Raw genomic sequence first — 26637 nt, 5'->3', positions numbered from 1 at the left:
GCCTGAGGTGACGGTTTCTGTCTGCAGAAGCCTTTGTAACCCAGTTTTAGGCCCCAGGGGGCTCTGGGCCTGCCCCCGCGAGCCCCCAGGAGTGAGGCCCACGGGATGGTCTGCGTCTGTGGGCCTTGGTCTCCCCCCAGGCCTGCCCCCACTCGCCCTGGAGCTCTCTGGGAGATCAAGGGCACACCTACCTGTAGAAGGACCATTTCAGCAGGAACTGCCGGGCGGCCTTCGGGAAGCTGGGGCTGCCCGCGTGCTGCTTCAGCACCTGGGTGACTACGTTGTCCAGCCAGCTGGCCCACTGGTCCAGGGAGCTCTGCTGCTGCAGGGTCAGCTTGAAGTCCTGCTCCAGACGCTGCACCACGCCCTCCTCGCACTGGCACACCCACGAGGCCTGCTCCTGTAGGGCGCGGGCAGGCGAGGGCCGGGTCAGGACGGAGGGACAGCGACATCTCCCGGGCGTGGCCCTAGGCCGGACACACACAGGCACAGACACCTGCTGCTCTCGACCTTTTCCAACTGCGAGCTCGGCACCCGCTTCGTGGGGCGGAGACGGATGGCCATCCAGAGGGAACCTGCCCGGCTTCCAAGGGCCTAAATCCAGGCTCCCTGCATCCTAGGCCCAGGCTGTACCACGTCTTCACGTTGTGTTATTTCTAAGTGGCCACTCCTCTGTGTGTGTGTTTTTGTTTATTCGGTGGATAAACTCAGGGCCTACGCTAGACGTAAACACAGCAGCAGGACTCCCCTGACGGCGGCTGCACTTTCCTAAGCCCAGAGGAGAGAGCCGTGAACATGGCAGTGGGAAGGCAAATTTTTAATGAAAACGGACCGAGGTGTCATCCCAGAGCCTGGAGGCCAGGGGGACGATCACGGAGTGGAGCCCGGGGGTCCCCGAGGACTGTGGGCGCTTCAACCCCGACCCTTTTCATGCAACAGAAGCGTGGGCCAGGCCCGGGTGCGGTGCCGGTTTTGCGGCAGGCTGAGTTTGGTGGCTCTGCGCATTTTCCTAGCGGGTGGAAGCCGGGTCCGCGTGCCCCGGTCCCAGGCCGCGGGGAGGCGCGCGGGAGAGTCACCTGCACGTTGGCGAAGTCCACGCGGTTGAGGTCGCTCAGCATCTGGCTGATCTGCGCGGTGTTCTGCAGCACAGCCCGGGCGGCCTGCGCCAGGTGGTTGAGCGACGTGTAGCGCCGCAGGGTCTGCGCGAAGGCGCCGACCACGCCGACCTGGGGCCCGGGAAGGTGTGAGGGTAAGCCTGTCTCTCGTCTCAGGGCCGTGGCGGCGGAGGGAGCGGGAGAGAGCTGTTCTGGCAGGGGAGAGGGACCCGCCCTCCGGACAGTCTCAGAGACCCCAAAATCGAGAATCAGTGAGGGAAACGGGCATCACCAACGCATGGAGTGGCATCTACAGCAGACGCCACAGCACAGGTGAGGTAGAATTCAGGACAGCATGGCCAGGCCCTGGCTTCTAGGATTCCTCTGGCTCTCTGGGAGGGACGGTAAAAATACCGATTCCCAGGCACCACTGGATCAGACGTTGTGGGGTGTGGCCTGGAAATCTGCAGTTTTGAACAGCTACCCAGGCGATTCCTAAGCATCCCGACGTTTTAGACTCACTGGCCTAACCAATCAATTCCAGGTTGTGGGGAGCAGGCAGACGGGATGCCCAGATCTGGCCCCGCCTGTGTGAGGCCGTAAGAATGCTCTCGAGAAGGGAACGGGATCATCTCTTTTCCACAAGTAGGCCTAATGGCCATGTTTTACATTCTGATCTGTGGCCAAGACGCTAGCAATAAGGGTGACCACAAGGAGATTAAATCCCCTTCCTATGACGAGCAGAGAAACATTCGATCTGCTCTGAATCAACCCAAAAGTATCCCAGCAAAGACATCTTCTGTCGGGCGCTCCCAGCCAGCACCTGTCCTCCACCAGCAGCAGCCCTGGGCCTTCCTGGAAGGACCACTTACCCTCAGGACACACGGGAGCAGCCCCCTTTCTCTGGGGCCCAGCGGTCCTCAAGTTCCCCGGGGGCAGAGGGACAGGAACCCCCTCCCTTCACAGCACAGCAGGGCCCAAGGGGGCCCCAGGCTGTAGCCTCTGCCCTCCCCCCACCACCCCAGCGTGGTCTGGAGGCCCAGACCCCAACCCCGACCGTTACCTTGGTCTGGATGACCTGCTGTGGGAAGTCGCTCATGGCGTTCGTCAACCAGCCTTCCAAGCTCTTGGCAAAATTGCGGATGGCCTGTGTCAGGGTACCTGGGGGACACAAGTATTAACTGTGAGAAAGGCAGTGCTGCCCGTCAGAATCAGCTCACGTGTAAGAGATGCACATGCCGTGGAGATGACCACCCACCGAGAACAAGCAACACAGAGGAGAAGAGATGGTGAGAATTTAGGGCACTTGGTGACGGAGGTGCTCAGTAGGAACTAGGGCCAGCCCAGCGCCGTTGATCTCTGCTCATCTACCTGTCTATGCTGGCAGTTCTCACCTGGGGTGATCCTGACCCCAGGGGACACTGGGCCATGTTTGGGGACATCATGGTTGTCACACTGGGGCGGCTCCTGGCATAGAGGGGATGGGGCCGCAGCGCCCAGGATCGCCCCCCGGAGACGGACCCACCCCGATGTCACTGGGCTGAGTGGAGGGGGGAGACCCTGATACACACACATGCATGTAAACATATTCTACCAACTTCCAAATTTACTTTGAGATGGCTTGCAATAAGAAATACATATTTTTGAAAAAAGAAAACCACCCCTAGTGTTATAAAAGGAGATATACCCCAATCTCAAACCTTAATACACAGAGACTCTAAAAGAACACTACACTGAACAGTTTCCAGGCAGGCAAGGCCAGAGGAGAACTGCAACGGTTTTGCTGTTTCCCATTTTCTGGCAAAAAAAAAGCAGCAGACCAGGTCATCAAAAAGACGGAGGTTCCCCAGCGCTAACAGGCACGGATGTTTACAGGCAGTCGCGGGAAGAGCGAGGCTCAGCGCCCGGCCTCCTCGCCCTCACGGGGTCGGGACTCCCGCCCTCAGGGTCCTGGGGGCCCGAGGGACAGCCCCTATGTAGGAGGCCTGCAGGCGGGCGCCCCCTGGTGGCGGGCGTTGTCACCGCCTCCGGAGGCCACGAGGGCGGGTGGGGGCAGAGGCCCGGGGGGGTCCCCACGGCCCGCACCAGCCCCAGACGGGCGTGCCCATCAAGGGCCGCCACCTCCTTTTCTCTCCCTTCCTCAGTCAAGGCCGCTGGGATCTGGGCAAGGTCTGAAGAATCCACCCCTTCACGCTGCAGACCACAGTGCTGGGAGGAAGCCGAGCTCAGCGTCAGATCAGCCGGGGAAGCGGGTTAGAACCCGACTCAGCCCGCCCCCCGAGGCTGTCCCGCGACCTCGGTTGGCCGCCGCTCTGGGAGCCTCCTCTGGGGAGGTCGCGGGCGGGGGTGTGGGGAGGGGCGCTTACTGGGCACGGGCCGCAGCACGTCCGGGATGAGGATCTCCACCAGCGCCTGGTACAGGATGTGGTCGCAGGTCCTCATCCACCGGAGCACGGGGTCGCACTTGCACAAAGATACCAGCTTGTCCTTGGGGAGGACGGCGCCCTCCGGCTCCTCGTCCCTGCGGCGGGCAGGGTCACGGGGGACACAGGTGAGCCGTCGGCCCGGGGCCTGCTCTCGCGGGATAAGCCGAGGGAGGCTACAGGACCACCTGGTGCAGGCAAGCTCCCTGCCCCGTGGTCACCCCTGAGATCCTCGTGCCGAACAAGGGGACATGCCACACGAGTCGCACACCAAGTCAGAGGAAAGACCGCACGTGCGTGAGGGGGTCTGAGCGCTGATTCTTGGAAAGCTGGTGCATTTGTGGGTGTCAGCAGGAGACGGTCTGCAGGGCAAACCCAGGCCCTGTGAAACAAGAGGCCTGTCTGGGGGCTGACGGGCAGTACCTGGCAGGTAGAGAGGCAGGGCCGTCGCTGGAGGAGGCCTTAGAATTCCAGAAGGAAAGCCACAGCTTCTCAACGTAGTGGAACTGGAGGTTCATCACGACATCTAAAGTGGCCTAGGAATAAACACGGCTGGATAAACACACCGCTGTGCTCACAGCACGTGTCTGCCGTCAGAACATGCCAAGCAAGCGGCCAGGATACGGGCTGCAGCGGGGTCTTTCCAAACCCAGAGAGACCACGAGAGGGGATGGGAGTGAACAAAGGAAGATTCCATCCACTCCTTGGCCAGAGGGAGGGGGGGCCGGTCCTGTCTGCTCCCTGTCGCCCGCGGGGACACCCAGTGATGCTCTGGCGCTGGCCTCGCGCAGCTGACCGAGGCGCCCACCGGAGCCCCCAGGGCCTGGGCTCGGGGTTCGGGGGGCAGTCACCTCGCAGTGCCGCCGGTAGGCCAGCTGAAGGGCCTTGATGTCGTGCAGCGTGATGTTCTCCTGCAGCAGGACACTGCCCAGGTCGGGCGCCGGGAACTCCGGGAAGACGTGGGACACATCTGGCGGGGGGGGGGGGAACGCGGGAGCAGGTCAGCAGGGCTGGGAGGGCACACAGGAGGAGCCGGCGGGCTGGCCCACGGGCTGGGGACACTGGCCGGACGTGTTGGTGACCCCATGACAGCCCTGGCTCCTCTCACACCGCACAACCCTTAAGCTTTGGTTTTCTCAGGTGCAGGGAGGGGACAACATCGTCAGCTCCCGGTGACGCACAAAGCACAGGGCCCGGGCCTGGCACACACTGCGTACTCCATCCCCCCAGCGCTGGGGGCGCCCAGGTGGGTGACAGCGTCTCCAGAAGACCTAACAGGGGAGGGTTCAGTTGGGGCCCAAAGATACACTAAAGTACACGGAGGCCACCCATGTCTTTAGCGTATCCCGTCACTCCGGGGCAGGGACGGTGCCAGCTGGGGAGGGACGCTCCCAGGGAGGGGCCCGGCTCAGCTGAAAGTACATCCAGTCTTCTTTCCGATGGGCATTTCATTTTACTTATTTTTTTTCAGTTTAGTACATTTTATATTTTAATTTTTTGGCCGAGCCACGCGGCTTGTGGGACCTTAGTTCCCCGATCAGGGATCAAACCTGTGCCTCCTGCGGTGGGAGCGCGGAGTCCTAACCACTGGACCACCAGGGAATTCCCCTTATTTACTTATTTTTATGATGGTCCCTTTAGTCCATTATTTTTGGATTAATATCCATTAATTTGGGAGGAACATGCTGATTATTCTAAAGTCTCAGGGATTCCACAAAGAAGGTTTATCTAGAACCTTCTACATAATTGAAAAGGTGGTATACAAGAAAACTGTCTAAAGCATCCCTGTAGATGCTGCTGGTGCAGAAACCCAGCCCCAGCGGTGCCGAGTGGCCCCGGAGCCTTGCCAGCAGGCCCTGTGCCGGGGTGGAGGGCTCACCGATGTACTGCTGGTGGTGCTGGCTCTGGGCAGCCATGGCCTGCTCCGGTGTGCTGTGCAGACTGCCGTGCGAGCCGCTCTCCCCAAGGCTGTCCGTCTTCTGGGCTGGCCGGTACCTGGGCAGGGAACACGTGTGCCACCGTGAGGCCCTAACAGCACTGCCCAGAAGGGGCCCAAGGAGCGGAGGACGGAGCAGGGTTCGGTTTGGGGCGTTTGTGTAATTTTCTAAAACTTGTGGTCAAACAGAAAACACAACATTTACCATTAAAATGGTACTTTGAAGTGCACAGCTCAGTGGCATTAAATACATTCACATTGTCGGGCAACCATCCCCACCATCATCTCCAGAACTTTCTCATCTTCCCAAACTGAAACTCTGTCCCCATGAAACACGGACCCCCCCCCCTTCCCCTCCCCCAGCCCCTGACCCCCACCATCTACTTCCTGTCTCTATGGATGTGACTCCTCTAGGGACCTCACATAAGTGGAATCAGATAGTATTTGTCCTTCTGTGTCTGGCTTCTCTCACTGAGCATCACGTCCTCTGGCTTCATCCATGTTGTAGCAGGTGTCAGAACCTCCTTCCTTTTGAAGGCTGAGTACCACTCCACTGTATGGATGGACCACATTTGTTTATCCATTCATCTGCTGATGGACACCTGGTTGCTATTATATCTATATATTCTAACACTTCTCTCTTAGAAGACAAGTGAACTTCTTTACATAGAGTCCCAAACGTCTTGCTATTATGGGATCTCAAAGCACATTCTGAGACTTTTGTTTTGCCCTGAGCCAGAAAGCAGCGGACAGCCTGTCCAGGCAGCAAACTGAGAAACGTAACAGAGAAGGGCTTCCTGGGATGACCTGCTTGAGCCCTGAGAGATGCTGCCAGGTGGGATGGGTGGGAGGGACCCAGCCTGAGCTGGGAGCGCCTTTCCCTGTGGGATGTAGGGCCAGGCTCACTGGGAGGGGGGAGGACGCCGCTCAGAGGTATGTGGACCACCTGACTTTGGGGGGGGGTGGGTGGCTCTAAGTGTCAATGGCACAAGCCTGTGGCCCGAACCCCACAACGGAAGCTACAGAGTCCTTGTCTGTGGACGATCAGGTACAGGATGGACTCCTGGTCCCGGAGAATGTTCCAGGCTCTCTCCTACGACCTCCAACTCCCGTGATCGGCCACGTGGTTGGGAGTCACTGGGACCCCTTAGAGCAGCTAAAATGGGGTGTCAGCCACGCAGCTCAGCTGAGGCACGCAGGTGCCACGTGGAAGGGAGTGGGGTGCATCCCTGCCCTGGAGCAGAATGGACCCCGGAGAGGGGCCGGGGACAGAGGCGGGCAGAGGGGTGACCGGAAGGGGCCAGGCAGCTGGTGTTCGAGGGGGGCCCTGAACCGGGCGTCTCCAACTAGGGCTGCAGGGGGCCGTTTCTGCCCCTTGTTTTGAAAATTAAGTTTGATGGTCACACGGCCACACCCGTTCCTTTACACCTGGTCTGTGGCAGCTTTCATGCTACACGGGCAGAGCTGAAGGGTCTCCACAGACAGTGTCTGCCTGCAAAGCTGAAGATATGTGCTCTCTGGCCCTTTACAGAAAAAGTGTGCTGACCCCTGCCTTAAAAGATGAGTAGGTCTGTGAGGCAGAGAAGAGAACATTCCAGAAAATGACCAGGCCTTTCCAGCCATCAGATCCAAAGGTCAGGAGGAAGCAGCAACTTAAGTGTATAAGCTTCTTTCTCCTGGCTTCTGGGGTTATGTTCAGTGTTCTCTCTCTTTCTTTGAAGACAGAGAGGAAAAATCAAAGATCTGTGATTGTAAGTAACTCTATGGCATTCTGGAAAAGGCAAAAACTACGGAGCCAGTAAAAAAAGATCGGCGCTCGCCGGAGGTTGGTGGGGAGGAGGGACCAACAGGAGGAACAGGGAGAGTTTTTAGGGCAGTGAAACTACTCTGTACCATCCTCTAACAGTGGATACAGGTCATTGCACCTTTGTCCAAAGCTACAGAGTGTACGACACAGAGAGTGAACCCTAATGTCGGCTATGGACTTGGGGTGACAAGGACGGGTCTACGTGGGTTCATCAACTGTAACAGAGGCACAGCACTGGAGGCCGGGGTGTGGGGGGCACATGGGAAATCTCTGCACCTTCCACTCACTTCTGTTGTGACCCTGAAACTGCCCGCGTCCTGCTGGCCTCACTCCACGCCAGGTGCAAGTGAAAGGCAGGGCTCTCCCAGGACGCCGAGATGGGGGCGAATGTGAACTGGTTTCCTCCACTCCATCCACGTTTCATCCATTTCCAGGTTGTGGTCAATGGTCGAGAAACCCCTCTCCCTCCGCTCCTGCTAGTGAAACCTCTCAGTGGGCTGGCTGGTCCTTAGGCCGGCCGGGCAGCTCACCCACCTGGGCTTCTGATGCACAGGCTGCTGCCGCATGGCCATGTACTGCGTGTCTTCCTGCAGCCGGTTCAGGGGCGAGTCTGGCTTCAGACGGATCCCGTAGTAGTGATACTTGGAGTTGCCCCTAGGAACCAAACATCTGGGGTCAGCTCTCTTTGCAGATGTCCTGAACCGCAAGAGAGGGCTGTTTCCCGGCCCTTCTCCCTGGGCTCTCGGGGCCAGTGTTCCCTGGACCGTGTGGGAAACGTTCATGGGCTGTCCCGTGGTCAGAGAGGTTCAGGAAATTCTGTAACGACTTCCCCCTCTGGGAGACGCCCCTCTTGTATTTTAGTATGATAAAGGCTCTGAGAAGTCCTGCAGTGAAAAAGCCAGTTCAACTTTGTTTAACCCAGCATGGTCTAATAATAATAAGAATAGCAATAATAATACTTATTATTATAATAAATAATAATACTTATTATAATAAATAATAATATAATAAATAATACTTATAATAAATAACAATAATACTTATTATTATCATAAATAATAATAATAATTACTATTATTAACTCTCCCTCCTTCCAATCATCTAATAACACGTTTTAGAAATGGTACAGTTTGGGAAACACTACCTTATTTTATTATGGGAGAAATGATGCTCAAAGGGTTTTAAATAATTTCTTTAAGGAAACAGGTCAGAAGGGGCTCCTCAGGAGGCAAGGACAGACACGCGGCCTTGCAAACACCCCCAGCTCATGGGCTGCCATTTTCCCTGAGCTGGCAACACGGACAAGCCGGGGAGCCTGGGTCCTTCCCAGGTGAGGTGCGAGCTGAACTGGTGCTCGGAGGGGGAAAGCGGGGCGGATGAGCCCCAATTCTGAGGCCAGCATCTGGGACCCTCTGAAGGTGGAGGCCCCAGGAGCCATCTGGAAAGGCCCCAGGGCAGCGGTGGCCGTGTCCCCAGAGGTCATGGACTCCTCTTCCCTGCCCCCCTCTGGCTGCCCATGTTTTGTAAGGATGTCCTCTGTCAGGGATCCCAAGGTGGCAGAGAACTCTCCTGGCCCCGTCCTTTAAGACACCCAGCACACCCGCTTCTGGGAGGGGGTGAGTGAACCCCGAAACCCACGTGTGTGCGCTTTCACCCAGGGCACATGGCGAACCCGGCCGGCCACAGGTCAAAGCCATGCAACATGATCTCAGGTGTGGGCCAAGCCCCCTGCTTTGAACAGAGCGTGGCCGTCTTTTTCTAGTGGGAGGAGCCAAACGCTACTGCCGGGGTTGGGGGTGGAGGGAGCAACATTCCCGCCCGTGATGGTCCCCGGCTGCTGTCTGCCAAGAGCAGCCCACAGTGGATCGGTCCAGGTACAGCAAAAAGCATTAAGACGTGGTAAATCCAACTCGACTAGACAATCCAGAGGCTGCTATTTAAAAAGCCTACTATGGCCAGGACATGGAAGCAACCTAAGTGTCCACTGACAGATGAATGGATAAAAAAGATGTGGCACGTGTATACAATGGAATATTACTCAGCCATAAAAAGAAACGGAATTGAGTTATTTGTAGTGAGGTGGATGGACCTAGAGGCTGTCATACAGAGTGAAGTAAGTCAGAAACAGAAAAACAAATACCGTATGCTAACACATATATATGGAATCTAAAAAAAAAAAAAAAGGTCATGAAGAACCTAGGGGCAGGACAGGAATAAAGACGCAGACATACTAGAGAATGGACTTGACACGGGGAGGGGGAAGGGTAAGCTGGGACAAAGTGAGAGAGTGGCATGGACATATATACACTACCAAATGTAAAATAGATAGTTAGTGGGAAGCAGCCGCATAGCACAGGGAGATCAGCTCGGTGCTTTGTGACCACCTAGGGGGGTGGGATAGGGAGGGTGGGAGGGAGGGAGACGCAAGACGGAAGAGATACGGGGATATATGTATATGTATAGCTGATTCACTTTGTTATACAGCAGAAACTAACCACACCATTGTAAAGCAATTATGCTCCAATAAAGATGTTAAACAATAAATAAATAAATAAAATAAAAAGCCTGCTATGGGAAATTTCAAACGAAGGGAAAGAGCGGAGGTGAAGCCCATGTCCTGTCACCAGGAGAGAAGCGATCACGGCCCATGGGTGCACAAGCCGGGCCCAGGCTACCGCCAATTCAGGGCAACTCCAGGTGCACCTGGAGCCGCGGACGTCAGGACGTGGCAGGAGGAGGGAGCCTCATGTTCTCCCGAAGCTCGATGTCTGTATAAGGGAAGAGGAGGGTGGGGGGCGGGTGCAGGGGCTGCCAGACGCTCCCACCGACCCACCTGGTGCCCAGCCGCCGCGTCCTCAGGCCCATGAACACGGAGCGGATCAGCTTCCCAAAGGAGGCCGCGTTCACGGGGTCCAGCTTGTGCTCCTGGCAGTGGCGAAGGTAGTGGTTGTAGAGCGAACTTCTGGGGAGACTCACGCCTTCCGCGGTTTCGTAATTATCCAAGAGCCACTGGAGCTGGATGGACAAGACAGGCCGGACGCTGACGCGGACGCACCGACAGCATCACACGCCTTCCCTCCTCCGACTCGACGGGGAAACTCACCTCTACTGTCACCGATTCAGGTTCAATTTGGGGCACGTTCATTACTTAATAGCTTCTTTTCACTTGCTTGTTTATTCCTTTGATTTCTAGCCAAGCTTTCAGGTTCCCTGACTTAATTTATAAAAACCTGCCCGTGATGGAGACTGAAACCCCCACAGGCCTCGCACACCACATGCTTCCTAAACCTACGGGGATGGACCTGATCTGAGCACGCGGGAAAGGGAGATGAAGGAAAACCCCACGGCCCATCAGCACGGCGCCCCGCGTTAAGGTAATACCACCGCAGTCCCTGTACTCAGGACCCAGAGGAAAACAAACGGGAAACTGAATGAAAGACCGAAAGGCTCGTGTGCCAGGTTTTGTGCTCAGGCCAACGGCAGGGAAAAGGATCCAAGACCGCAACCGCGGCCCCCAGGGGTCAGCAGTGACTCAGAACCGTCTACACAGAGAGCTCAGTTCCCACACCGAGGGAGGCTGTCCCCCCCCCCCGCCCCCTTTGCACCCGCTGCAGAGCGCCCCAAAGGCTGCGGGTTTGATTCTGGCTTCGAGACTGTTCCCCAGCGGAGGGAGGTCTGGATCTGGAAGAGCGAGCGCGGGAACGAGGCCAGAGGCAGGATCCCACATCAGCATCGGGGTGGGGCTCCCTGCTGCAGGGCCCCCTGTCCTCTGTGTTCCCACACCCTCTGTCCTTCTCCCGGGGAGATCGCCGCCCCACCCCCCTACCCCCGGCCCCCTCTGGTGCTCGGCCCGCCCAGACTTAGTCCGCAGGCTGCGAAGTCTGCTCGCATCGCCCTTTTAGACACGTTTCATTACAGAAAGGTTTTAACATGCACAGAGGTAGAGAGAACAGACATATGAACTCCTGCTTCAACAATCATCACCTCAGGGCCAATTTTACTTCCTCTAAGCCCCACACACTGCCTCTGCCACTTTATTTTATTTTAAACTCATTTTTATTGGAGTATAGTTGCTTTACAATGTTTTTGTTTGCTTGTTTGTTTTGGGCCACGCCTCGCAGCATACAGAACTTCCCCGACCAGGGACCAGACCCGTGTCTCCTGCAGCGGCAGCGCGGAGCCTTAACCACTGGACCGCCAGGGAGGCCCCCTCCTGCCATTTTAAAGTGAACCTGACGTGCCTTCGTTTCCTCCCTGGGGCCTCCCCGCTCTAACGTGGACCTGACTGAGAGGCCGGTGGTGGGGTCAGCTGGTGGCAGGGATGCTAGAATAAGGAGAGTTTCAGAGGCAGGGGGTGGGCCTGGGCGGGATGTGCAGGATGAAGTTGGGGAAAAGGTCAAAGGTCCAGGTGAAGGGGCCCTGGGGGACTGACAGAGCAGAGGGTCCTATAACACAGCGCCCCCCCAACCTTTTTGGCACCAGGGACCGGTTTCGGAAGACAATTCTTCCATAGATGGTGGGGGGAGGGGGGGAGGGTTCAGGCGGTAATGCGAGCGATGGGGAGCGATGGGCAGCAGCAGATGAAGCTTCACTCGCTCCCCTGCCGCTCACTTCCTGCTGTGCACCCGGGTTCTTAACAGGCCGTGGACCGGTGACCCCTGCTCTAACACAAAGACAGACCTCTGGCATCGAGAAGGGCTGGGGTAACGGGTTCTGCTTTTGGAAGGAGGGGGAGGAGTGCTGGGCTGGCATTCAGGGTGGAGGTCGGGACCAGATGTGTTAACTTGACACCCAGGAGCGGAGAGCGAGAGCGGGTCTGTGCGGGTGGGGCTGGGGAGGAGGAGGAGCGCGTGAGGCCTGGGGTTAGGCGCTGCCCTGGGGAGAGCCGGGACCGGGCCCCCCCCAGCCGCCCTGCACACGAGGTCTCTGCCACACCACCTCCCCACTGAGGGACCAGCCCAGATGCCGATCCGAGTGCAGGTTTGAACCAGGGGCCGCCGGCCCTCCTGTCACCACGAAGCCTGCCTCCTGCAGCCCTGGGTGCACGGGAGCAGCTGTCCACTCATCTGTCCGTGTGCTGTGGGATGTCGTGTGCTGGCCGTGCCCGTGACCCCGCAGGGGGATCCCACCCCCACCAGTGGGTGAAGGGGGGGCAGTTACCACGGGGACGCGGGGAGGAGGGGGCAGCAGCCAGGGGCTGAGGGAAACAGGAAAGGGTTCTTCAGTTCCCCCTTTGGGAAAGAGCATCACGGTTTCTACTTTCCATCAAGTCACCTAGATATATAATTTTCAAACTTTCCTTAAATGTGCTTTTCCTACACAAAGGTGGCAGAGCACCCCCCCTTCTCTCTCCAAGGCTTTGCTCCGGCCCAGGGCTCCCAGCCTTAGGGGCCATCTCCTTGGCACCCCTTGTTCTGACCCCTCCCTCTGTCTTTGATGCTATGAACAAACCATGAACTTAAGTGGTTTAATCACTGCGCACGGCCTGCCCCAGGAGGCACCCTCCTCCCCACCCCTGAGGCGCCCCTCCACACACCCCACCCCCCGCTGCCTTGACTCTGGGGCTAAGGGACTGCCACCACCGGGAAGCTGGGAAGGAGGGCATGGGTGTCACAGTGGAGCTGCTCCTTTCTTGCGGGTACGCCCCCGGCCTGCTTTGCGCTCACAGGGGGGCCCCTGTCCCACCAGCTACGAGCCTTCCCACAGCAGCCTCCCCAGCCACAGGGGAGAACTGGGTTCTGTCTGTTGCCCCGTTGTCTATTTTCAATTGGCTCAGGATCCAGGGTCCAGGTGAGGAAGGGCTGGTATTTGCTGGCCCCTGAGCCCCAAGGTTTCCCAGAGCACTGCTCGCCGACACAAGCATTCATTTTCTATCGCTTGCCTCCCTGCTGAAACGGGAGCTCCAGGAAGCAGAGACAGAACCGGGTCTGCCCACGTGTGCACCCCGTGAAGATGCCTCAAGAAAGGCTGATGGAGAGGAGGAGGGGTCCCGCAGAGCGGAGGGGACCCCAGCATGAGGAGAGCCGAGAGCCTCTGGCTGTGGAAGCGGGAGGCGCTTCCTCTCTCTGCCACCCTGGCTGGGGAGCATGGGCTGCTTCTAGGGGAGTCCTCTGTGGGAGGGAGGAGCCGGGACCAGGGGCCCAGATGTCTCAGGGTCTGAGCGCCCGGGCGAGCCCTCAGGAGGATCCTCAGGCCACGAGGCGGGGGCCTGGAAGGGGCCCCGGACCAGGTCCTGAGAGATGGAGGCTGAGACCCTGCCCGGCGCCTGACACGACCGGCCCAGCGTGAAAAGGAAGGTTCGGGAAAGACGATTGTTTCTGCTCCTCACCACCTCGGCCAAATCCCAAGAATTACACGAAGAGCAGACTTCTTTGCTCGGTGATGACATGGACACTGACACCTAGGAGGTGTGGTTAACTCCCTCCTGACCAGAGCTAAGTACAGAGAGAACAGGTGCCACCAGCAGCCTCCGAAGCAGTAACGGGTTCACTTACACCCTCTCCGGAGACGAGAGGTGACCCGGAAGGGAGGCTGACGGGCGCTGGAGGGTGATCTAACGGGCTCCGTGAAGGCAGGGCCTCCCCTGGAGGCTGAGCGAGCGCCGGTGGGGTTTGCGCACCGCACTCCCGGACGCCGCTACCTGGTGTCGTCCTGACCGGCTGAGCATCGTACGTCAGTGACACTCGGTGAACGGGAGGCCCATCTCCCCACCACACAGCCCTGCCTCGCCCGCGGCAGACTGACCGGGTGTCATGGTAGGGGGGCTGTGGCCATGGTGGGTGGGGTGGGAGAAGTGGTCTGATTCCGGATGCTTCTGAAGGTCAAGGAGCATCGGATGCGGGCTGTGGGAGGAGGAGGGGAGACAAGGATGAGCCTCCAGCAGGACGGCGCTGCCCTGGATGAGCCAGGAAGGTGGCGGGAGGTGCAGGGTCTGTTGTGGGGCGGGGGCAGGGGGCGGTCAGGGCTCGGCCCCCGACACACGTGCGCAGCTGCTCCTCCAGGCGGGCAGGTGCCCTTGGAGACTCAAGGGGGGGAGCTGACGGGACAGGCCCGGCCTCGACGCCCACTGGGAAAGAGCCTTTCCCGCCCGGAGACCAGGCGGGGTCGTCGAGGTGGTGAGGGGGCCGGGGAGACTCCAGAAAACAGCAGTCCAACCGCGACCACTGCCGGAGGCCTTCGCCGCAATAATCTTGAGCAACTTGTAGGCAGAGCACCCAGCCCATGAAGCTGCCACAGCCCATCCCCACCCCAGACTGCAGGGTACGGTTCTGTCACTACACCACCACCTGAAGGCTAAATCATCTTTGGCAACTGATTAAAAAATTGATTTAAAAAAAAAAAAGTCATATAACCTGAATATGATCCACCTAAAAGCAGGTCCTCCTCCCAGGGGCTGGAAATAGTAGTTTATGTCCAGTAAGCAGCGGCCACCTCTGCAGGAACCCACGATGGGGGCCCCTGAGTCAGCAGGGGTTGGGGGCATCTCCCGATAGACCCGGGGGACAGCAGAGGGGCTGCACCCAGAGGCCACGGGGACACCCTGGTGAGGGCCGGCATCTCCGTTCCCAGCTCAACTTTCTATGCCTCCTTCCTCCGAAACAGGTGTCCCTCGTTTCCTGCCACCAAATCATGCGTTCCCCTGTTTCAAAGATGGCTCGAGACCCACCTCCTCCCTCAGAGGCTCCCACACCAGGCTGGAAGGTCCCTTCAACCCTCAGACCCCCTGGTCCGAGTCCCGAGGGCAGCCTGGGGAGCTCGGGTGACCCTGATGTCGGGCTGGGTCTGGAAGGCACAGCCCAGCCTTCCTGGGCTCTGGGTGTCTTGCCACCCGGCACCAGGCTCTTCTGTGAGGGCACGGGGACCGCAGCCGGTGGTGCCCAGGGACGACTGTCTCAAGTGAGCGGGGCCAACTAGGACGACGAAGGGCTCTGTAGGACACGTGGCCGTCTGTCGCCAGGACACACCCTAGCTCTCTCCTCGCCCTCCCTGCCCAGACAAGCTCCTGGCAGGTTGACTGCAGCGCCTGGGGTCGACTCTTTACAGAGGTCTTCTTTCTATCCCCTCTGAGTCGCCAAGCCTCAGATCCTACTTCTCACGGCTCCCAATGGAAGAAAACGACTCAACAACAAATCACCAGAAAGAAAACGGACACAGGGAGGTTCTTCTTGCTCGGAAACTAAACTCAGGAATGGAAACTGGTTTTGGAGAAGCAACCAAGGCAAGCCAGCCTTCCAGAGGAAAAGTGTTAGAAAGCCAGAGGCATCCCTGCAGCCAGAGACTGAGGCTCATGCGTTTCGCATAGACATTTTAAACTTCCCGCGGATACGCCGCCGGCCTGGGGTCCGCACCCATCCTGCCTTCCTCATGGCTCTCTGGGGCTGCCCTAGCGCCTGGCCTCGCAGGCTGTGCCGTGGCCACGTTGTCTGCTCGAGATCTGAAGAACTCTGGTCCCCAAGCAGAGAATGCTGTCTTGCGGACTTTCTACACGTTCCGCTCTAAGGCTGCAGCTTCCCTTCTCCAGACCTGCCCACCAGGTGACATCGTCCGGCAGTGATGGACAACAGGGTGGCCATGACCCACCTAGCCTGGGGCCTGATGGACTTTTGTTTTTCCTTCGAGACAGCCGGGGTGAGGCTGCTCTTCCTCCAGTGACCAGCCCTCTGAGGCTCAGCCAATGGGCTGGAGGTGCTGGCCACGCCTGTGCCCCCCGACAAACCCAGAAGCTCCTGGATCTTTCCCTAGTGGGGTTTCTGGCCCCGCACCCCGAATCACTCACTTTGAATGTCGGCCAGTATGAAAGTCTTGCTGGGGTCACAGCTGGGATCGGGTTCAACTAAAGGGGACTTCTTTTCTTTGATGTTTTAATTCTCAAAAGGATGCCAATCCCAACCCAAGTGCTTGAGAAAAGCTGCCAGAAGTGCGCTCTGAACTCCTGCGGCCTGTCCTACCTCCAAAATGCCGAACAAAGTTCCAGTTATGTTAAAGCCGAATTGAGGGCGTTTGGAGAAGTAACGGGAGAAGGGAGGAGTGTGGGGAGACAGGAGCTTTCCCTCCTCAACTGTCCCCAGAAGCCGAGTCCCTGCACTGTCATCTCTCCCAGCCCCGTCCTGCCACTCAAAGCCACCCAGAGGCAAAGACCTTTGTGCCCTCCTGGCCTTGGGGCCTACGATCATGTGGTGTCCCCATCAGAGAAAGGTCTTATGCAGCTAAAATCAATAGGAATTATTTGCTTTGCCCTTTTCTCAAATTACCAATTTTTTTTTTTTTTCAAAGAGCTGATCACAGGAGAATTAGCTAAGAACATTTATGGCATCCCCAATCCAGTGTCATTTTTTGGTTGTGGCTTGTTTGAGTACGAATTTATTTACAATGCTTATCCTCTGCCAGGCATGGTGGGTAGGACGTTACATACACTAAGCAGTTTAATCCCTGTTCCCCCCAAGGAGGGGGGCGCTGTCACCCCGCTTTCACAAAGGAAGAGCCTGCCTTAATTTCCCTTCGCTGTGGAAGGACATTTTTGCTGAGTTTAGAAGTCTAGGTTGGTTCCCCCCTCTGCACCTTTTCGGCACTTTAAAGGTGTCAACTCACTGCTTTTTGTTTTTCGGCCATACCGCGCGGCTTGCAGGATCTCAGTTCCCTGAACCAGGGACTGAACCAGGGTCACGGCAGTGAAAGCCTGGAATCCTAACCGTTAGGCCACCAGGGAACTCCCTGTTTGTTTTTAAAATGCCTATGAAGGTGACAAGCAGAGCAGGGCAGACCAGCAGGTTGACACACACTTACATGACTGTTGAGTAAACCGCTTTTGTGTGATGTGATCCCTTCGCTTTTTTGGAGGTTTTCAATCGCCATTTCAAGCTAAAGAAAATGTGCGCAGAAACAAAACAAAACAAAATGGAAAAAAAAAAAAAAAACGAAATCAGATGGTTAGCATCAGCCAAGATTTGTTTGTATTAATATCCAAATAAAGATCCGAGTGCCTACAAAATAGAAAGCAGGCTGGACGCAGGCGGGGGGCGGGGGGGAATGGGTTAGGTCGGGGGCTGAAGCCTCAGCAGGAGCGTTGCTTCATCACGTGCAGAGGAGCCCAGGAGCCCCTCAGACACCAGCAGCAGATGGGGTCCTACTGTCTACACTGGCAGCTGAGTTTTAACACGTCTGCATGTGCACGTGCACAACGGGAATACTTAGTCACTGCATAAGTTCAAGTGTAAGCAAAGCCAGCATGATAACCACCTGCTGCTCCCCAAATCCATCATCTGCACCGGGAGAATCAGAGGACCACAGACCCGGGGACAGTTGATGGCACTGGTTTCCCGGCCAGCCTGCCCTGTCGCAAAGCCCAGGGTCTCCCAGCTGGAGGGCTTTGGGAAAATACCGGTAGGCCACGACCCCAGCCCTGCCATTGGGAGGCGCAGGACCCTGCGGCCACGGAGATGGGACAGCTCACAGAGGGGTCCTCCTGGGGGAGGGCCTCTGAGATGGGTCCTCAGACCTCGCGGAGGCGAGGGCTGAGGGGCCATGGCAGGTCTATGCAAAGGAAGAGACACCCGGCCGAGTGTGGCAACCACCACATCTGAGCCCGACTTGTACGTGAAAAATGCAAACATAAGCTCTGCTGGAGGCAATGACCCTTAAACACCCAGGGGAGGCAAAGACCACAGAGACGATTCTGTAAAAAGCGGGCCCAACACATTCAGAAAGTGCAGCTGGACTGCTTCCCCAGAGCTGAGTTCAGGAATGAGGGGTTTCTGCTTCGCCCCCCACCTCTTCTGACCACTGTTGAGAACATCTACTCTTGCCACTGCTATTCAACACTGTACTGGAAATTCTAGCCAGGGTCATTAGGCCACAGAAGAAAATAAAAGGCATCCACACAGGAAAGGAAGTAGCAAAACTACCTCTATTTGCAGATAGCATGATCTTAAATATGGAAAATCCCGAAGGATCTCCCCAAAAACTATCAGCACCAGGGTTGCAAGATACAAGGTCAATATACAAAAGTCAATTATATTTCTAAACAATGAACGATATGAAAATGAAATGGAGAAAACAATCCCATTTACAATAGTATCAGAGAGAATAAAATACCTAGGAATAAATTTAACCAAGGAGGTGAAATACTTGTACACTGAAAGAACTATGAAACACTGTTGAGAGAAATTAAAGACGACCCAAACAAACAGAAAGATGTCCTATGTTCATGGATTGGAAGACTTACTATTAAGATGGTAATACTGTCCTAATTGATCTGTAGACTCAATGCAGTCTCTATCAAAATTCTCTACAAAGCTTCCAGCTGCCTTTTCAAATGGACAAGTTGATCTTAAAACTCATATGGCATTGCAAGGGACCCCAAATAACCAAAACAATCTTGAAAAAGAAGTATCAGTTCGACGACTCACAAGTTCCCATTTCAAAACTGATTACAAAGTTAGAGTAACCACAACAGTGCAGTACTGGGATAGGATAGACATATAGATCAATGGGATAGAATTGAGAGTCCAGAAATAAACCCATACATCTAGGGTCAATTGATTTTCAACAAGGGTGTTTAGACCCTTAGTTAATGGAGAAAGAATACACCCTTCAACAAACGGTGCTGGGATAAATAGATAGTCACGTGCAAAAGAATGAAGCAGGACCCTTACCTCACAGCATATACAAAAATCCACTCCAAAGGGATCAAAGAACTACATGTAAGAGCTAAAACTATAAAACTCTTAGAGGAAAACATGAGGTAATCACATAAAATAAGGTTATCTCCATGACCTTGGATTTGGGAATAGAATCTTAGATATGACACCAAAAGCACAAACAAAAAATAAAAGATAAAAACTTTTAAAAAAGATAAATTGGACTTCACCAAAATTAAAAACTTCTGTACGTCAAAGGACACTATCAAGAGAGTGAAGAGACAACCCACGGAATGGGAGAACATATTTGCAAATCATGTATCTAATAAGGGTCTTATATCCAGAATATTATAAAGAACTATGGAGACTCAACAACAAAATGATAAAATGACACGATTAAAAAATGGGCAATGAACACAACATTGTTAATCAGCTATGCTCCAATATAAAATAAAAAGTTTAAAAAAATGGGCAAAGGCCTGGAATAGGCATGCCTCCAATAAGCACATAAAAAGATGCTCAACATCATTAGTCATTAGGGAAATACAAACTAAAACCACAGTGAGATACCACTTCACACCCACTAGGATGGCTATTAAGAGAAAAAAGAAAAGTAACAAGTGTCAGTGAGGATGTGGAGGAACTCGAACCCTCGTCAGTTGCTGGTGGGACTGCAAAATGGTTCAGCTACTGTGGTAAACAGCTGTTAAAATATAAACTCAGTTAAACCACATGACCCAGCAATTTCACTCTACCCAAGATAATTGAAAACAGGTGTTCAAACAAAAACTTGCTCATAGCAGCCTGATTCATAACAGCAAAAAAAAGCAGAAAAACACAAATGTCAGTCACCGATGAATGGATAGTCAAGATATGGTCCATACATACAACTGAATATTATTCATCCCTAAAAAGGAATGAAGTTTTGACATATGTTACAAGGTGGATGAGCCTTAAAAACATGATGCTCAATGAGAGAAGCCAATCACAAAAGGCCACGTGTTGAGTGATTCCATTTGTATGAAACGTCCAAAACAGGCAAATCCAGGGACAGAAAGCAGAGTAGTTGCCCTGGGGCTGAAGGAGGAGGGACTGGGGGGTGACTACTAACTGGTACAGGGTTCCTTTGGGGGTGGTGAGAATGTTCTGGAACTCGACAGGGTAATGCTTACAGAACATTGTGAATGTACCAAATGCCACTGAATTACATGATTAAAATGGTGCATTTTATGTTATGGGAATTTTACCTCAATAAAAACTATACAACTAATTAAAAAAAACTTTAGCCTTTCCTGCAATTTGAATGGATCTTTCACCCACATGCATGGTTTTGTAACAACATGCGCCGGTCGCTTGGAAAATACTGGTTCACTGAGTTTGCAGATCTTCCCAATGTTGATACATTTCATCACAGGGTATTCAAAAAAGTCACATTGGTTAATATCACTACCAACAACATCAGCAAGATACCAGTTTTCCAAAATTCTATTTTTTTGTTTTTTTGGTTTGAGACCATATTGACAATAAAACCTGTCGTGTTTTCCTCGATATGTCAAGCTCACAACCGTTCAGTTTTGAGAAAATGTGTACCAAATCTTCGAGTCTGAATAATCATAATTTGTCTGTCATCCTTTCAAGGAAAAATAGCGTTTCATGAAAAAAGTAGTTCATTCTGCTCACAAGCCATTTGCCCATGAGCTTTTCCTCAAGACTGTCATCGTACTTTGGGAAGAAGCAGAAGCACTTTTCGTCACACAGAATATTAAAGTGTTCTTGAGGATTGAGATTTAATAAAATTAGTAATTTTTTCTGCTTCATCAGGGAATTCTTGAGTGAAACTAGCATTTGGTATTTCTCCTTTTTTTTTTTTTTTACTGTGCATGCATGATGGTGAGGATTATAGTGACTTCTAGAGACTCTGATGTGTCTGCTCTGATTTGTGCGCAGCTGTGTCAGCCGTGCTGGTTTTGCATCGTCGGGGCAAATGTCAACACAGGGAAGACAGCAACTAATGGGTTAGTATTATTATGAAAACAGTTTTGATCTCGTGGAGCTCCTGAGAGGGTCCTGGGGACAGACACCCAGAAGCTTGCCAGACATGTGTAAGACTGCTGAAAATCGTGCAGTTCGGAGTATTGCGGGAAAGAATACAAATGAACTTTTGCTTTGTAAGACCATCCTCAAAACCCCATAGCTATTAAATAGGGTCAGAACAAGCCCACTGATACCTTAAATTAACTTAATACACAGTGGAACCTCCCAAGGTGTTCACTGCGTTTTAAAATTAAGACGTCAGGTAAACCTCTGAAGGTGAAGTTCAGGAAAACGTCACCAGACCCCGAAGTTCAGATGGAGGGGTTGGTGCCCGAGTTAGGACCGGAGGCGCAGCGCAGTGCACCCAGCAGAGGGCGCTGTGGCGCCGCCTCCCAGCTCCAAGCTGAGGCCGTCCAGCATCCTTGAAAAAGGAGCATCTCATGCTTGAAGTCTGGGGGCTGGAGTGGGAGGCTTCCTTACAGACCTGACCGAGGGATTCTTACTGCACAAGTACAAAAGGCTTGATAAGTCCTCTCAGTGGCTGGAAAAGTTAGTGTTTAATCTTTAGATATACTTAAAATGGAAATTAAATTTATACTTGACTGGAGTTTAATTTTTTGTTATTTAAAAAATTTTATCAAAGTGGTACCTGCACAGGCCCACATGTCAAACTGTAAGGAAGAGCCAAGGATAGACGCAGAGGGGCCCCCTTGCCACCCCAGGGCCAGGCAGCTTTCCCTAAAATCGTTTCTGTTTTCTGAGCTTCTCAAAGATTTCTTTCCATCTTGGTACTATGCATACACTTGTCTACCTATTTCTTGACTTATCAGGAGCTTCATCTTTATTTCTGATTGGGTGCAGTGCAGCCCATATTCCTTTTTATTGGCCGTTTAATTTCACCGGTTTCTGCTGCATGAATTACTAGCAGAATGCCTGGGGAAAAGGGCACACACATATCATGCTTCAGGCGTTCGGGAGAAAGGAGGGGAGAAAATGCCTAACGACTTGTGATCAAAGATACAGCGTTTCAAGAACTCAACGTGATAGCAGAGCACAGATAAGTTTTATTAACTCCCAAGTATATTAAAATTAGTCGGTTATTTAAAAATTTTTAAAGGAATTTATAAAACTCCTTTCCTTTCATGTATAATCCTAGCAAAATTTTACCTGACATAAGGACTAGATTTGTGTCTTCTAAGTGAGGGTGGAGGTTACTTCCCCTCTTAATTCATTAGCGTCCACTCTAATGGCCATTCCATTTATAACACAATAACCTCGTTAAAATGACCTGCCAGGACTTCCCTGTGGCGCACTGGTTAAGAATCCACCTGCCAATGCAGGGGACACAGGTTCGAGCCCTGGTCGGGGAAGACCCCACATGCCACGGAGCAACTAAGCCCGTAGGCCACAACTACTGAGCCTGAGCTCTAGAGCCCGCGAGCCACAACTACTGAAGCCCGCGCGCCTAGAGCCCGTGCTCCCCAACAAGAGAAGCCACCGCAACGAGAAGCCTGTGCCCCGCAACGAAGAGCAGCCCCCACTCGCCGCAACTAGAGAAAGCCCGCGCGCAGCAACAAAGACCCAACGCAGCCAAAAATAAATTAAAAAAAAAAAGTGATGATATCACTAGATGTTTGTCAAAACCCATAGAACGTACAACATAGGGTGAACCCTAATGTCACCAAGGGCTTTAGTTAAAAATGATAATGGGTCAATATTGGCTTATTGGCTGTAACAAATGCACCAAACTTAGATGTTAATAATAAGGAAAACTGTACGTGGGGTACAGGGTGGGGCATTACGGGAATTCTCTGTACTTTCTGCTCGATTTTTCTGTAAATCTGAAATTGCTCTAACAGAAAGTCTATTAAAAGGATAAAAAGTGATGATGAATTATTTATTTATTTATTTATTTTTGGCCGAGCCATGGGGCTTGCGGGATCTTAGTTCCCCAACCAGGGACTGAAACCATGCCTCCTGCAGTGGGAGCACTGAGTCTTAACCACTGGACCGCCAGGGAAGTCCAATGATGAATATTTTAGAGAAAAAGCGGATGTACTATTGGCGAAACTCCTTTATCAAATAATGTGCGTTTGCCGGCAAACGTTTTGCTCTTGTGGTTGGACAAAAGCTCCGTGCAGGAGGCGAGGAAGCTTCTAGCGAATGCCCAGTAGGCGTGTGAGTTCGTAGTCCAGTCAAGATATCCTGGGTCTTCCCTGAAAACACAGGCTCCAGAGAAGAGCTGTTTAGCGGTTGGCGATCCATCGTGAGCTGTGACGCCATGTGGATGGTGCACCAGCCCCGTGGGCCACCAGGAAGGGCCGCCGTGAGAATGGAGGGGCCCGAGTGGGAAGCCAGTCCACACACACGGAGCCGTGGACGGTCCAGGGTCCCCGCTGGCCTTGACTCAGCACTCAGGACTGAAGCAGGTCCCTTACAGACACATGCACTCAAAGCGGCCACAAGACCATCTTCCCGGCGAGCTGGATACAGGATACAAGATTCGGCTCTTCTGTGTCCACATGTGCTGGTGGTCAGAGCGAAGATGCTCGCTGGAGTTCTGAAAGCAGGAGCTGCGTTTCTGATGACTCAGCAAAGAAATGCCTATGATTTCAAGTGGCACATCTCAGGGATGTCTGCTGTAGCTTGAACACTGCAGAACTTGAATCTATCATTCCAGGGCCCCAAGTATTGTGACTTTTAAAAAAAAATATATATTCTTTTTCATATTCTTTTCCATTATGGTTTATTACAGGATATCGAATATAGTTCCCTGTGCTATACAGTAGGTCCTTGTTGTTTATCTATTTTATCCATAGTAGTTTGTATCTGCTAATCCCAAACTCCTAATTTATCCCTCCCCTATCCCCTTTCCCCTCTGGTAACTGGAAATTTGTTTTCTATGTCTGTGAGTCTGTTTCTGCTTTGTAAATAAGTTCATTTGTATCATATTTTAGATTCCCCATATAAGCGGTATCATATGGTATTTGTCTTTCTCTCTCTGGCTTACTTCACTTAGTATGATAATCTCTACGTCCATCCATGTTGCTGCAACTGGCATTATTTCATTATTTTTTATGGCTGAGTAATATTCCATTGTATACATGTACCACATCTTCTTTATCCATTCATCTGTTGCTGGACATTTAGGTTGCTTCCATGTCTTGGCTACTGTAAATAGTGCTGCAATGAACATAGGGGTGCACAAATCTTTTTGAATTAGAGCTTTGTCTGGATATATGCCCAGGAGTGAGATTGCTGGGTCATATGGTAGTTCTATTTTTAGTTTTTTGAGGAACCTCCATAATGTTCTCCATAGTGGCTGTACCAATTTACATTCCCACCAACAGTGTAGGAGGGTTCCCTTTTCTCCACACCCTCTCCAGAATTTATTATTTGTAGACTTTTTTTTTTAAACAAATTTATTTATTTTATTTTATTTATTTATTTTTGGCTGTGTTGGGTCTTCATTGCTGCGTGTGGGCTTTCTCTAGTTGCGGCGAGCGGGGGCTACTCTTCGTTGTGGTGCACGGGCTTCTCATTGCGGTGGCTTCTCTTGCTGCGGAGCATGGGCTCTAGGCGTGCGGGCTCAGTAGTTGTGCCGTACGGGCTTAGTCGCTCCGCGGCATGTGGGATCTTCCCGGACCAGGGATTGAACCTGTGTCGCCTGCATTGGTAGGCGGATTCTTAACCACTGCGCCACCAGGGGCGTCCTTACTTGTAGACTTTTTAGTGATGGCCATTCTGACCCGTGTGAGGTGGTACCTCATTGTAGTTTCCATTTGCATATTGCGACTTTTAATATTAAGATCTCAGTTTTTTCGAAGAAGACCCGAAGTGTTCCATGGGGCTGGGCTGTTGAGACTCTGCTCCACACACCCAGACAGGAGGATTTTCCTCGCTTGGGGGTGGAAGACATTGATGATGCTTTCTTAGGTGTGTTTGAAAATCACATCAGATGCCACAAAGCTTACAGAAGCTGAACGCAACCAGAGAAAGATGGAACCCATGTGCTGCCATCCTCCAAGGTGAAGCGCTGGCCCTTCCAGCTTCTATGTAGCTCTTGCTTATGCACCAGTTGTCTGGCCTGCCTGAGCGGGGTCGCCAGGGCAGGCACCCCCCCCAACCTCCGTGGGACCGGAACACCCAGGGCCACCACTGCCTGTGTGCTGGCCCTTTCTGACTTCCTGGAAATGCAGAGTCCAACGGGTCTTCACCAGACCAGGTCCCAGAGCCCTGATGAGACACTGCAACGGTACATCCCCTCACGGACAGGGACGCTGTATTTTTATCATCTTCAGAATTGGATAGATGATTTGTCTTCATCAGCCCCCACTGCGTGGCCCAGGGGGGCCGCCTGCTTGGGCATGGTGGCAGGGGGGCTTTTCCTCATGCAGCCCCGGAGCCCCCAGAGTCTCCCCTTGATACAACCCAAAGAACATACCTGTCAGCTTGGCATCTCTGCTCCATGGGGTCAAAAAAAAAAAGCACAACAGGAAAATTTATCAAAAACTTACCATTTGGGCAATTCACTTCTAAGATTTCAATACTGATAAAATTTTAACCAGAAATGAGATTCAAGAAAATGTGTCACTGAAAGTCTGAAGTCCCTCACTGGGGCTGTAGGTGTCGATTTGCTCTGGTCTTTGTGCTCTGTTTGCAGTATTAACTTGAAGTCCCTGGAAACACAACTCTGACATAAGAAAACTGATAGACGTGAAATGCCAGATCCAGGAGCCATCGTTATTTCTGTTGCAACCTCAGGGCCAGTCCTGTTCTTGGCTCTTGGTCGGATCTCTGCTGATCTTTGTGAGATGTCCCCACACCAAAAGCAAGTCAAAAAACCACAACAGAGCAGAGGGAGTCCGGAGGCAGATCCTCATCCAAGGTGATAACTCTCCTGGAGCTTTTGGGGGTGGGGGGGGGCAGGGTGCCAAAACATAGCCTGTTCATGGATTTCCAACTGATTTAAAAACTCGATTCTTCTAGTGCAACCCAGACATCAGACTACAGTAACCAGGCAGTCCGGGGTCTGAGCTGCACATTTGTTTCCAGCGAGGCAGTGTGGACTGTGGAGAATATTGTGACCTGTGATCTCAGTAGGTCTGTGACCTGCGACCCTAGCTTACTCACTATTATGAGTTGATGCAGTTTGCTGATATGGAGACATCGCATTCGTGAAAGTTCATGTAGTCTGTGAGGAAGGCTTCTGATCAACGGCAGCTCTACACTCGGGTCTGCCAGCCAATCCTCTGAGGGCGTGCTGAGGGCCCTGGAGGGCCCAAGTGAGGCAAGGCACAGGCTGGTGCCCGTGGGATGGAGTGGCAGGCACCACCCCACAGTCACCGCTCTAGACAGCAAATGACTTCTCTCCATGCCTGTCCTCAGAGCCAGGTGCTGGGGAGCACTCTGGACATAGAAAGGGAGAGAACAGCTAAGCTCAGAGGGCCTCTAACGTCAGGGTGACCCGGAAACACATCAGGACCAAGAGAACAGGGGTGAGGCTCGAACATCATCTTCTGTTTCAGATTAAGCCCACACAAAAATAGGAAGTTATTTTTTAATTGACAATCAATCAATATAATCCATCACATTCGTAGTCTAAAGAAGAAAAAACACGTGATCATATCAATAAGAAAAAAGCATTTGACAAAACTCAACATCCAATTATGATCAAGACTCTCAGAAAACTAGGAATAGAAAGAAA

General features: G+C 53.0%; 1 protein-coding gene across 10 annotated transcripts in view; it reads right to left on the bottom strand.

Annotated features, from left to right (window-relative positions):
• The window catches only part of RFX2 (regulatory factor X2), a 94348-nt gene that overhangs the window by 7693 nt on the left and 60018 nt on the right, over window positions 1–26637 (bottom strand). For 8 of the 10 annotated variants that reach the window (XM_036848030.1, XM_036848032.1, XM_036848031.1 and 5 more), the window contains 10 exons: window positions 17044–17118; window positions 10094–10275; window positions 7795–7914; window positions 5397–5512; window positions 4369–4487; window positions 3941–4053; window positions 3461–3615; window positions 2158–2255; window positions 1077–1226; window positions 192–400 (listed from right to left, as the gene is read on the bottom strand). In XM_036848030.1, the coding sequence (XP_036703925.1) occupies window positions 192–400; window positions 1077–1226; window positions 2158–2255; window positions 3461–3615; window positions 3941–4053; window positions 4369–4487; window positions 5397–5512; window positions 7795–7914; window positions 10094–10275; window positions 17044–17118 (1337 nt within the window). The remainder of the gene's footprint in view (window positions 1–191; window positions 401–1076; window positions 1227–2157; window positions 2256–3460; window positions 3616–3940; window positions 4054–4368; window positions 4488–5396; window positions 5513–7794; window positions 7915–10093; window positions 10276–17043; window positions 17119–26637) is intronic. The other 2 variants (XM_036848036.1, XM_036848033.1) reach the window with 1 other exon arrangement.

This window comes from Balaenoptera musculus, chromosome 3 (assembly GCF_009873245.2).
Source record: "Balaenoptera musculus isolate JJ_BM4_2016_0621 chromosome 3, mBalMus1.pri.v3, whole genome shotgun sequence".
In the NCBI taxonomy this organism is placed as follows: Eukaryota; Metazoa; Chordata; class Mammalia; order Artiodactyla; family Balaenopteridae; genus Balaenoptera; species Balaenoptera musculus.
This window is presented reverse-complemented; position numbering and strand designations above follow the sequence as displayed.